Below are 13820 nucleotides of genomic sequence, written 5' to 3' on the forward strand. Positions count from 1 at the left end.
GTAAGGCTTGGATGGGTTTTATGGAATTGAATCAACTTTGGTAGGGTTTAGATACACATCAGGGGTCCTCCTCCTCTTTTTTTGACACTGTTGTCCAGGTTAAGATGTCTCCCTAGCGACATCCTCTTATGGTACCACAATGAGATGCCACTAGCCGTAGATTCATAATATGATCCTCCCTCTACTTTTTCACATGCTTTGACAGCAGCAAAATAGTTAATCATCATTGGGCAGCTAAATTAAATCTCATTGAGATGAATGGGGCAGTTCACATCTCTCAGAGTTGTGTTTCAGGCTTGTAAGATGCAGGCAGGAATCTTTTTAAATTGGTTTGTTTTTAAATTGGTTTGTATTTAACATTTTCAAGGCTTTGCTCCTCCTGGCCAGCATCCCAGGCTGGAAGGTCTTGGGCTTTCCCGGGACACCGACCCAGCCAGAGAGGGAGTACGGGAAGGAAGAAGCCTGCCTGCCTGGCTGTTGCTGAGCTGAGCGCTTCAACCAGGGGCTGGTTCTCCACACAGTGCTGAGAGTGGGATGCGCCCCGCCTAGGGGGATATGGAGGAGCAGTGGGGCTGGCGGTGGTGAAGGGGCAAAGCAGGGAAAGGACAGCGAGAGGGGGAGCATGTAAAGGGCCAATGGGTGGGCAGCAAAGGTGACATGTAGCCAGCCACTGCCTGGCGCTTGCCCACCCTCAAAAGTCACCACAGCTCACAGTGCAGAGCCTGTGCTCGCAAGAAACGGGACGGGAGAGAGAGCCCTGCTGGCCAACTGCCAGCACACAATGGGGGCTGTGCTGAGGGACCAGGAGGGGGAGGGGCCAGCTCTGCATGATGCAACTTTGCCCTCCTACCAGCTTTGCACACCCACCCCCATCATTGGCCACTGGACCCCCACCCGCACTCACCGCTGGCGGACGGGCAGCCGGGGAACAGGGAATCTGGCCAGCAGCAGTACCTGCCAGTACTAATGGGGGGTGAAGACAGAAAATACAGGACAATTTGCCCATTTTTAAGAAAAAGTCCGGACACCTGCAGGAGGGCTTATATATGGGACTGTCCCTTTAAAAATGGGATGTATGGTCACCCCACTCAAATGAAAACCCACACTTTGAAGAACAAAATGGCACCATCATAAAAAAAGATAGGTAGGGGGGTTGATCTAGCTCAATCTGAGCCCTACTTACAGTATGGCCAATGAAAGAACAAAGTATATTGGAAGTACACCCAACTGTTGTCTTATATTTAAACAACTTACAATGTTATAATAATCTTCACCTAGCAGAGTTTAATTCAGGTAAACTGGAAGCTGGTGATCTTAAATGAACAAAGTTAACCACTTTGTATTGGTTTTGGTGTTTAAGAGAATTGATGTGTCTTTAAAACAGGCCTGTGAGCCAGTATTTTAGTCCTGACTTTCATCCCAGTGCAATCTACAGCAGATTAAATCTTGCAGATGTTTATCTCTCTGCCCCTCTGAGGACAGTAAATGACCATGATTTTCCTGATAAATATGTATTCTGTGTAGATGCAAGACCCTATGCATCTGTTCAAATTATTGAGTGCTCACAAAAAGCCATCTCATTTCAGCTTTGAAAAGTTTCATGGTTTTTTTTTTTTTTTTTTAAGTTGTTGATTCCTCTGCTGAGGCTACTAACAAGGGTAAGAAGGAACTGTGATTGAACTGACACCACTTCATTTCACGTAAGCCAAGCAGCAGGCATCAAATTTTAACAAGCTTTGTTTACTACCACCCATCTTTAGATTTGAGAGAAGCTGTACATAGTTAGCACACTGCTTCACTAGTGTCTACTAAAATTCTCTCTACACAGAAGTAAGAATGTGCTCATAGAACTGCATTTGAGTTTTATGAGAGTGGACTTGCCCCATGAAGTACTGATTAGAGAGATTACTGTAATAAATTGAAGAAGCTGGCTGGGATATGATGAAGGGACTGAAACATCACAGCATACCAGGGGAAACAAGAGTTACAACTTTGAAATGAATTGTGTGAACAGGCTCTGTCAACTAAAACTACTAAATTTCAAGTTTTGATAACTAGACTAGAATTAGTAGGGAACATAGGTCATTGATGCAATGTTTGATTTAAAGAAGATAAGCGCTCACACAGTAATATCTGACCAAGGCAAATGTGCAAATGCAGGAAGAACCATTACGAAGCTGCAAGGACCACCATTCCCCCCTCTGCTCCTCCACCCTCCAGGTACTATTAATTAGTATATATAGAGAAAAATATTTTGAATGAAAAATCCCCAGTTATGCTTACATTGCAATCATATTCTACGATAGAAACAGATACATACACGATGAAGAAACAAACACGTCTTCCCATTAGTGAACGTTATGCACAGCTAGCCTGAGTAGAATGTCAGGTGATAGGGAGCCAGTAAGTGTGAGTTAGCTGCACTAGTCTCTTCCACCCCATTGCATTGTCTATGTTAAAGAGAATCTATGTAATTTTTTAAAAGTGTTATTGCCTCCATGCCCCAAGGAAAGGTATTTTGCAGCGGTGTTGGCAGATAGGGATTTGAGAGGGAAGTGAGTGATATATGCTAGGCATGGACTCTGCTACCAACAATAAACATGAAGAATAACCATACATCTGTATTCAACATAATTATTACTTTAGTCAACAGGCCTGTCAGTTATATGACAGTTGAAATGCTTTAACCTTGTTCAAGTTTTAGAGTTTTTCCTTTTTTCAGGGAGAAACAGAAATAAAAGGCAATAGCTGGAGGGCCAACTGTACATTCATGTAACCTATTTTGCCACAGACTGGAGCCAGACTGCATCCCTAGATGATCACAAAAGCTAAGCAAATACCAGTCCAGAATGAGAGAACTTTCATTAACAGCACTGATGTTGCAGAAAGAGGTGCTGGTGATCACTATGTGTCCCTCTTTCATCTGAGTGAGTACTGAACCAATGCTCCAGCATCACCCTAGAGGGCATAATGCTGGTGGAAATGTCTTTTGAATAAGATGTGAGAGAGATCCTGGGCATGTGAGATTATTAAACAATTTGAAGCACTTAAGTGCAGGCTGTGTTAATGCCAGGGTACTAAACTAAATATTTGCATTCCATCTAACATTGGGCCAAACTTTCATTCAGAGAAGGAAATCTGCACCCCTCCTAAACTACCAAAGCATTGCTCTAGCAAAGAATGTGGGGGAAACGATTGTCATGCTGTCACAATGATACTTAATTATTTGTACAAAACATGCAACAGTATAAAGTAGAATTATAAATAAACTAAGGGAAGAACACATTTAAACTTTATTAATAGGCAAATTGTATCCCGCTACAAAACCATCTCGGAGGTCTAAAAATCAGAGAACTTTTTAAGACAAAAGGTACTGCAGCCAAAGTGGGGTCATTCTATATTAGACCTCATTCTGACAGATAAAGATGAATTGATCACTCAATTAAAAACTGATGGTTGGCTGGATGCAAGTGATCATGACCATTTTGTTTATGTGCAAACATAATATGATCCCAACCAGTAATATACTGAGTGCTTTAAAAAGGCCAGTTTCTCAAAACTGCAAGTAATTGTGCAAAATTGAGTGGGAGGAAAAATTTAAAAGGCAAAGCAGGAGCTGTCAAGGTATTGGAGGATGGTCCTAAGGAATAGCTAGAAAGGACTGAAAAACTTTAGGCCTAGCAGACATGTAAGAATTAATGCTGTGACCTGATTTCCAATTAAAGAAAGTAAAAGAGGTCACAAAAAGGGGCTGCAGAGTTCTGGGGGCTGTCTGAAAGCACAACCAAAGGAGGACTAGTATGGGAAGGTCAGCTGGGTCTGAGGAACTAGATGTGGTAAGGGTTTCAAGGAACAGTAAGTCTCACAAACAGATCCTGAGGTAGATGGCTTGAGGGGGAGAGAAAGCAGTTTTTGCATCTTCTGACTGACCCTACAGACCTTCTGATGTGTTCTCTCCTCTCCATGTAGTTTCTGGTTCTGTCAGACTGCATAATGCTACATGGACCCGAACACAGGATCCTGAAAGGGTTGCTGCCGGAAGAGCTCGTGCGGGCTGAAAGGGCAACTAGAGGAACTGGCTTTGTGTGGCAACACATCAGGCCTAGTTGTGGAACCAATACACACAGGCTCTAACCGTTGTCAGCTTGCCAAATGCCATGTTAGTGAACTCATGCTTCAAACCACCCAGACGGTGCTTCTGGGAAGGATCACTGCAACACAGGCTGTTCCTGGGGAAGAGTGAAGCTAAAGAAGTCATTGTCCCAAGCATTATGATTCTTCTACAGGCTCAAGGAAGACTTGGAGATATATGTAAAGGCTTGTATATGTAAAGGAAATTTTTACTGCTATGAGCTAAAGTGTGAATTTAAACTGATAGCTATACCAGTATAATTCCCTGAGTGGATGCTCTTATTCTGGTAAGAGTGGTATTTTTTTGTTTTGATTTTAAGTTTAGCTTATGTCACCTCATAAGGAGTTTACACTACACCAAAAAAGCCATTCTTTTGAATAAGTCTCCATAGGGATAGTTATACTAGTATATTGGTTTAACTATACTGGTATAACTGCTAAAAGGGCCATGGTTGGTGGCTGGAGAGATTAATTTGCATATTCCTGCTTCCAGAAGCAAGAGAGCAGAGCTATACAGCCATATCTCTCTGGACTAAAAGAGGACCACCCAAAATCAAAGTCATATCAAAAGTCATACCAGAGTAACTACAGCCCAATGATAAATACACACCCAGCCATCTTTACCAGAAAATGGTAAAAGTACTTGAAACTGAATTACATTTAATCAAAAGAATACACCTTCTTTTGTTTTGGTTGGTGTGGAATGGGGTAAAGGTCCCTAAAAGTCAACAAGAGCATTCTCTTAATTGACAAAACAGCTGCAACTGAGGGATGGATAATCTTAGAGAAAGATGGCCAATAAAATAAGTTATCTGCCAAAAAGGCTACACAATTATGATGGTCCCTTCTGGCCTTAAAGTCTAAGAGTTCCACCTTTGTTACATGAAAACAAAGGTAAAGAACTACTGAAAGAAAATACTTTGATTTTGAAGCTGGAGAAAGTGCTTAGAGGAGTTGATATAAAGAAAGATAGAAAAAATAGTTTTAGACAAATAAGTTAAGATAAAGCATAAATAGCCTTACACTATGTGTGCATACGTGTGTGTGTATGTATGTTTTAAATGACAAACCTATATATCAGTATATCCATAACTCCAAAATTACTACAGAAAGTATGCCACTTTCCCACAAGGTATTGTAGTTGTCAGAGTGACACTGATGACCCAAGATTTTTTAAACATGCCTGGAACGAGACAGAATGCACATGTGAAGGTCAGTGAAAGCTGTTACTGATGACGCTTCTAGAAAATTTGGTCAGATGACAGAAAATAAGTTGGGATTCACAAGTTTACTTGTCGAGATGGATAGTTACATTGACTCCAGCTACCATACAGCAGTCAATCTGGCACTGACTCTTCAGTGATAAGACTGCTTGTTTCCTTTACAACATAATTCTATAAAATATTGTGTCTCTCCATAAAATTCAGTCTTCATTTATCACCAATGTTATCCTGAAATTTCCTTTGGCAAAAAAAATGACAAATCATTCAAAAAGAGCTCACTGATCTGATCACAAGATGATCACAACCATATTACAGAAGAGAGGTCAACTTTAATATAATTCAGAAACACGGTACAGATAAAAAGCTTGTATTTTCTTTTAATTATATTTCCCCTTTAGGTTGTGAAGCAAAGGTCTACTTTTGCAGTCCTTATACAGGTAAAACTCACTGAAATCAAAGTTTTGCATCAGTAAGGACTGCAGTAGAAGACTAAAAATGTTAAAACAGAGTAATATAATCTGGTTAGAGGAGACATGTTTTTAATGTGTCAGTTGGGCTATGTAACTGATGAAACAGTTTTCTGGAACCAATCCTGCAAGATGTTGAGTGACTCTCGAATATTATTAACTTCAATGCAACTTGAGGGTGCTCATCACCTTCTAACAGGCTCTCATTGCAGCAGGGATTTGTTAGTTTAACAAAAAAAATCCCCAACCTTTTGTTGTAATCCCAACAATCCAATCCCCAGACTGAATTAATTAGTAGTTACTCTCAGGCCTTGTAATTCAAAAAGGGTTGTAGATGTGCATGTAAATATAGATAATTTTGTAAACATATGCACTAACAGTCAGCTAGGAAGGCAGGTTTGTGCTCAGTCGGGTGGCTGTGTTTGGAAAAGATTTTTATCCATCTTCTCTTTTATTGTAAATACCCTGGAGATCAGAAAATTCCGAGACACTAACCAATGATCTTCCAGGTATTCCCTAAAAGGAGCGTGAACTATGCATCTTAATTTATTCTTGATCCTCTTTTAAACATGCATAAGTTAACAGTTCCATGGAAGAGCACTGTACTATGGGAAATACTGTATTGTATATCTGGACACAGATGCATATACTGAACACACACATCCATGCAAAGTATACACATTATGTGTGTCTGTGTATATAAAGTGAATATAAATATGCATACATGCACATACATTCACCAAGTTAGGTACTTTTTTCTCATTTTAAATAGACATGCTAGATTAACATTGTCAGCTTTTGATGTTTTGAAGACTACTGAAAACTCACATTTCTTGTATTTGTGTAAAGGAAATAGTGCTGTGAAAATAGTGAGGGCTCTCAATGGTCAGGTATCTCACAGGATACTCAAATTTGGCAGCCCTGTCATGCTAAATCTAGCCGGGCTGCAAGGTGGAAAGGATTGCTTACAGTTCCTGCATCTGGCCACCAGGAGCTACTATATCCTCAGGTTTCATGTGGCCTCTCTGCCTCTCTTCTCCTTCAGCAGACCCCAGGTCTGCCTGGAGGCCAGCACCAGGGAGGAGGTAGATATGGTAGGAAGGTGAATGGAGCAAGGTGGGGAAGAAAAAAAGGGCTAAAAAGGGACAGGGCAGAACTAGAGAAGCTAGTGGGAGAAGGAGGGAGACTGCCTCAAGCTCCTGCACTACCCTCAACAACTCCTTTCACAGCTCTCTGCACTATCCATAACCACCCTCCCACCTTTCCCCTGGCTTTCCACCCCATCATAGGCACCCTCCAAGCTATACCACCAAAACAAAAAACCTCTCTTCCAGATTTTTCCACAGCACCAAACCCCAACCCCTCACATTCCCATTCCTTTTCTGCTTAAAACTAGACCTGCACAGGAGAGAGATTTAAATTTAAACCAGTGTGAATGTGAAATGAAAAGTAAAACCTTTTGGATTATCAAACATGCTGCAAACATTGTAGTAATCCCTCGCACACAATGAATTTAACAGAGATGTGCGGTTTTCAAATGAGATTCAACTCAAACATGCATATGGAGAGTAAAGTTATTTTATTAAATCATGCACATCACGTGTGTTAGTGCAAATAGTTTAATCTGTACTCGAGAAATTCTATTGTACTTTTTATACCTTTACAAAATAGATTTAAAACAATTATTTACTTTAAAAAATGTAATTCTGAAGTAAAGCATTTCAGAACAATATTTGCAATAATCTATATACAAGAGGTACCGAGTACCACTGGCATATGAGTGTTTTGTGATTGGGTGGCTTCCTGCAACTGAAAAAGATGAAATGTTAACTAGATGACCCAATATTATATTCTAAAAGTCACTTGTGGGCTTATTCTTCCATAAACCTAATAATCCTCCCATTAGCAAATCCCAAATATTTTAAGATAGAACCTTTAATTAAAGGACAATGACCCTCAAACCTCACAAGGCAAATTATATGCTAAAATTCTATTTAAATATTCAACTACATCTGTTGATTGCCATTATATATTTTAAAGCCAATTAAATCTTCGCTGAGATTATTTTCCTATTCTTAGATTTCCATTAGATGAATTCATTTTACTTTGCAATCTTTTAGTATATTATATAGGACCTTAATAAAACTTTTAACTGAACTGTTGAGTTGCACAAGACAACTATAGCCAACACTTAATTCATTGTTTAACTACAGTGGTTACCCAATCAAAAAGTCGATAACTAATAACAGTTGCCACCCTTCAACTAGGAAATAAACTTTTTAATGGGGACCACTGTATGAAGGTATATTATGCATAGTGTGTCATGTAACATTGATGCAAAAGTTTCTAATTACCAAAAGTAAACTCTCTCAGCTTATTAACTTGATGCATACATGACCAGTTAGATGACTAACTTGGCAATAGCTTGCTTATCTTGGATTTTTTTCAGTTACCCATAGATGCTTTGTTGCACTCCCATATTGAAGTTTTCAGTAAAAACTTACCTAAATAGACAAATATTATTTCTCCAGTTCAGTTTTGAAAGTATTAAATGACTGAAAAAATAAGTTGCTAAAATGTGATATGTGTGAAAATATTCAGACTTTAAAGAATGTCTCTTTAAATATATGAATTTAATAAATTACATTCGAACTAAAGGTAATATAAATTGGATCACTGCACTATGTCCATCAAATGACCAAGATTTTGCTCCCAGAAATACCTTAGTTCACTCAAGAACACACACAAGCACACACTCCCACACGCGCGCACACACAATATCCTAGGCAGGTGTTTGCCATCCAATGTCTTATCTATCTCTTTAAGGCTGGAAATGAATTGTATTTATTCCCAAAATTATTAATAGAACAATCTTTACTGAAGCAAAATATTTGTTTCCTTCAAAAGGCCTGGTAAGAGAAGTTATTTTAAGTCTTGTTCCCACTAGCTCAGTGACTTACAGCAAGTAAGAATGGAACATTAATGTAAAAAAATATTTCAAACTGAAAGGCACTGAGCATACTGTCTCTGTTTCCAAGTATCTGTAAGGTTATTTGGCATGGGTATCCAAATCAGAAATGTGTTTTTCTTTTAAATCTGGCAATCAGATTCTAAAGTAAAATATCCACAAACCTACCCATTATAAATAATTTGGTACCAAGAAGCCTACTTTAGGCCACCATAATAGTATTTAGAATCCCAACATACTAATTTAAAAATTACATGAAATTGTAAGCAAAAATATTGCTCACAGTAGAATGAAGTCATAATTTTATTCCCTCTTTATAGACAGATACATTTTATACAGTTTAAAGCAAATGACCCTACTACTGTTCTCGCGCAGAGCTTTGTTGTATTAAGAGGTAAAAAGGAAGAGAATTAATCTGTTTTTCCCCAGTATGTGAGTGATGACAGCTTCTAAAGGGAGGACGGTGAATGGATTCAACAACAGTTCTCATGGAGAAGCTCTGGTTAGGCCTGGGTACAGCACCACAGCTGTTACAGCAACCAAAGCTGCCATCAGAGGCATCCAAGGCCATTGTCTCTGTGTGGAGAAAAAAAAAAATCAATATCATATTTGTTCTAGTTTACACTACTCAGTTTACCCCTTGGTTCCGATAAGTCCTGAGCACCTGTTGATAAACATCACTAATATGTTTCCCAGGAACCTTTACTGTTGGGAAATCCTGACACCAAGGGGACAAACCACATTTGGCCTACCACAAGGAACTCCAAGTGTCATCAGAATGGCATGTCACAATGAGTCTCTTTAGTCCTACTGTATTTCCAACTTCGTTACAATACACACCTAGGATAATATCTCCTCTTAAACCTTTGAGGGATTAAGATGCTCTAATATTGTTTGCGCAAAAGAATTGCTAGGCCTATGCTATGCAATAACAGCATCCAACTTTTTTGCTTTGTGTGTTTAAGCCAGCTCTGAGATATTCATGCTAAGTGGATACTATCAAGATAACTTTTATTATTTTATGTCAAGGGTAACAAGTATTTTACACAGGACATATTGGGAGACATTGTAAATGTAGTGCAAGCTTAGAGTTAAGAATGCAAACCCACCACCTATCTCTTATTCCCACCTTGTCCTTTTTCCACGTTTTTCACAGCAGTAGTGAGAAAAGTGAAAAAAAGTGTTCAAAGTCAGAGAGGACATTCTAAATCCACAAATAAGAAATAAAAGGACCAAATTTCAATTTAAACAGACAAACTCTTCATTTTCCATGTTTGATTAAGTAATTAGTTTTCTTTCAGGCCCTATCACTGCAGTATTTCACAAAATATGCCCCATTTTGCTAAAGACAAACTGAGACCAAGTTAGAAGAGACACATTCAAAATTGGTTAGGTTAGAATTAATTCATAGTTAGAAATATCACAAAGAAACCACACAGATGTTAAGTGATTAGTTGATTGTTCAGCTTGACAGCATCACCACTACGGCATATTAAATGAAGGGTTTGCTTCAGGTAAATAAATATCCGTGAGCATTTCACCATGCACTATTTTACAAAAATGGCACAAACAGGCGACAGGGACAAACATACATTGACTGAACAGTAGTGCTTGTACCTTTCTCTACCACAATGGGCCGTAACACCAATACAGGAAAGCCAGGATTAGGCCGATGAATACGGCTGGGACGGGTTGTAATATGGAAGGCTAAAGAAGGCAAGGGATATTAAAAATCATTTTTGCTATAAAATCAATAAGGTAAAGATGATTTAGATGGGGGAAAATAAGTCAGAGTGAGTTTTGTTTTAATCGAAATGTATTAAAGACATCTAAGACGATACAGCATGATCTAATTTGGTATACAAAGTTAGTACACCACTCTACTCAAATGAACATGGATATTTAAAAATAAGATGAAGTAAGCAGAAAAATGTTCTAAGGAAGCCCTTTGTCACCACTTAGAATTTAGGATTTCAGGTCCAAATGAGCCTTAGACTGATTTGTCAAACTATCACATTAGTGTCTTCCTTTTTAAAAGGGGGGGAAAAAAAAGAGATAGGAGACTGAGCAAGGGTTTTCCTTTACAGAATGAAACCTCATCCAGGCATCCCTATGCAGTGGACTCTGCATATTCAGAAGGTCCAAGCAGCACTACAGATTCTTCATCCATTTCTTCACATTCAGCAATTTTCAGCCTCCTGCCCACAAGAAAAAATTCTCTTCCTATGAATAACTTACAATTATATCACAATGGAAACCCTGTAGTCAAGACACTTCTATGAGACTGCAACATTATTCAACATTGGCAATGAAGTGTACCACAATGATGGAGTACATATCCATCAGGGGACCCTGGGAGATGAAAATCTCCACCAGGTCATCAGCTTCTGATAAGTCCAACTTTTAGCAATTTGGGCTAAGTCTTGATCTCTCACGTTGTGACAATGTTGTGTTTCTAGACAAATTTCAGGCCCTCGACATAACACATACATTGTCGCTCAATGTTTTAATTGCACAGAAATTTGTTCAATTAGTTTTAATAGACACTAACACACCTCTTTACTTTGAGCTTTGGCTGGATAACCTCTATCCTGTGTCATGCATTGGTTAATTCAATTTAAAAGGAGTGACTGATATAGGTGATGAGAATTAACTCATTAACTAAGTTTATTTTTTAAACTATCCTTAGAAGACACCTGATTTTTCTGTTTCTCTGGCTATATATGTGTGTAGACATACCTACTCAGGAGTAAGTTCAGATCATGCTAGATGTCTTTTTAGTGCTCTTTTGTGCTAAGCCATGTTGAGTTTGTATAGTCAGCTAAATATGAGAAACTCATGTTTACAGACTTCATGGAATAAGTTTCTAATAGATTTTTTTTAAAGTAATACAGGCATTTCATAGCGTAACTTCAAATAAAGGTCAACATATATGAAATTTAGAAGGTGTTCTGCCCTGTGCAATACATGCCTTGAATTTATGCTAATTTAAATTTGTTTTAATCAAAGCAATATCCAATGGGCAAGTTATGTGTAATTATAATCAAGGCATTTTCTTGCAGTATCACTCTTGTAGTTTGTGCTGAAAATCCAAGTGACATCTTCTCACAAGAAGCATGGTGGTAGAAATAATCAATGCAGTGTCAAAAAAGTGCCAAAAGCATTTCAAATTGATCAAAGCACTTAACATGCTCAGAACCATTCACATGGATAAATCCATCACTTCAAGTCTCAGGAAATCATCAATAAACTACAAACATGCAAATACATGTAGCTCCATAGGTCTATGCATTTAGAACATAACATTGCTTTTTAAAATTAATTCTTCACCCCGTCAAAAGAAAGAGGAACACAAAAATCCTGTGGATTTCCAATATAAGTTTGCAAATGGAGGAAAGGAATTCTCTCCTCTAGCATTTATAGCACATAGAATGGTCTACTGCATTTTATTTTAGCTGTATGCTGTATGCACCCATACAACATGCATGACATACATTAAAGGCAGCCACCACCTTAAATGTACTTGCCCACAAAAGACAAGACAAACTTTTTATTTTCTCCCCACACCACCCTGAAATATAATGAAAGTTTCCTCATTGCTATCCTCCTGTCAAACCAATGCTTGATTAAAAACATGCCCCTTACACTATGATTGAAGATCTGTAAACTCAGGTTTTGGCAGGCCAAAAAGGGAGGAAGTTCCACAGTTGGTGTCTTTTCTTCCAAAAAATCTTAGCCAAGAGTGAGGTGAAAGATGATGGCTTCAGCCACAAGAAGAGATTAGTAGTATTTGGAAAAAACTTCCAGGCCCTTGGAAGCTTCAGGATATTTTGAGTCACCTAGCAAGATGATTCTTGAGAATGCCCAAGCTTAACTAAATTTTCAAAGTTTTAAAAATGTCACCCCATGAGTGTTGAATTGAGACTCCTCTTAGGAATTCCTCCATACACTCTTGGCTGTTGCTCATTTTATTCTGACCTCCTCCAGCCTCCCCATTCTCTTGTTTCCCCTCAGTCCTTCCTCCCAGTTTTTCACTGACATACTTAGTTTGCTTCCTGAGGTCCAGGTTCTTAAAAGGTTAAGTGTAAGGAATCTAGTACTTACCACCAGCCACTCAGAGGATGTCTACACTGCATTATAAACTCATGTTTGAGCCCAACCCCCCCTACCATCCACACAAAATCTGACTCAATTCAGCAAGCACTCAGGACTCGAATTCTAGGACCCAATCGGGTGGTGAGTCTGAGCCCAAGTCCTCCTGGGACTTGGGTCCTAGCCCTGTCAGTTTGCAGTCTGGACGCAGATCAAGCTATAGATCCAAGTCAGAAGGTCTGCATAGTGCAACATGGGTGTGTTAACATGGTTGTGAGACCTGGGTCCAGCAATTGTAAACCAAAGTTTTGAATGCAGTGTGGATGCTCAAGCATGGGCTTGGAAACATCTAGTCCACAAACGTGGGTGCCAAAGACCTGGGTTTACAATGCGGTGCAGACATACCTCTCATGTATTCCCTGCTGACACAGGCCCTTTTTCCTGTTCCCTCTCACTCACAGTGCTTAATGCCAGAAGGGACCACTAGAGCGTGGTCTGTCATTAAAAATTTGGGGAAGGATTCCAAGCAGGAAAGAAACTGGTGTGAGATTACCAAGAACAGCACATACAGCAAAAAGAAGAGAGTGAATGTGGCCTCCCCTTCTCTTTCCTCCTCTCCCAATTCTGCTGCATGTTAAGAAGTATACAGGGGTTATATTAGTTCTAACAGTGTCAGTGGCATTCAGAGGTCGCTGTGCTTTGTAGGCACCAAAAGTTGTCTCTGGCAGTATACTCCATCCTGTGATATATTTAAAAATTAAATTACTACAGAAAAGACCATTCCAGTTACTGAGGCTGGAAAGCATAGTGCATTTGAGCTATACTTCCCAGCCTAAGTTCCCAGTTAAGCTGCGCGGCTCTGCAGCAGCCTATTTAGCTCCGCGCAGGCACTCAAGGAACCAGCCCGGGGACCTGCCATGGCTGGGGTGCCCTTTCCCT

The 13820-nt window shown here is 39.3% G+C and overlaps 1 protein-coding gene across 29 annotated transcripts in view; it reads right to left on the reverse strand.

The window, feature by feature from the left end:
- Positions 1–9079: 9079 nt before the first annotated feature.
- SLMAP (sarcolemma associated protein) overlaps positions 9080–13820 on the reverse strand; it is a 161785-nt gene continuing 157044 nt past the window's right edge. For 19 of the 29 annotated variants that reach the window (XM_073351457.2, XM_073351448.1, XM_073351449.2 and 16 more), the window contains one exon: positions 9080–9365. In XM_073351457.2, coding sequence (XP_073207558.1) covers positions 9276–9365 — 90 coding nt within the window. In that variant the 3' untranslated portion in view covers positions 9080–9275. Of the gene's footprint in view, positions 9366–10406; positions 10497–13820 lie in introns of all 29 variants that reach the window. The other 10 variants (XM_073351459.2, XM_073351467.1, XM_073351447.2 and 7 more) reach the window with 1 other exon arrangement.

Source organism: Lepidochelys kempii, chromosome 7 (assembly GCF_965140285.1).
Source record: "Lepidochelys kempii isolate rLepKem1 chromosome 7, rLepKem1.hap1, whole genome shotgun sequence".
Classification (NCBI taxonomy): domain Eukaryota; kingdom Metazoa; phylum Chordata; order Testudines; family Cheloniidae; genus Lepidochelys; species Lepidochelys kempii.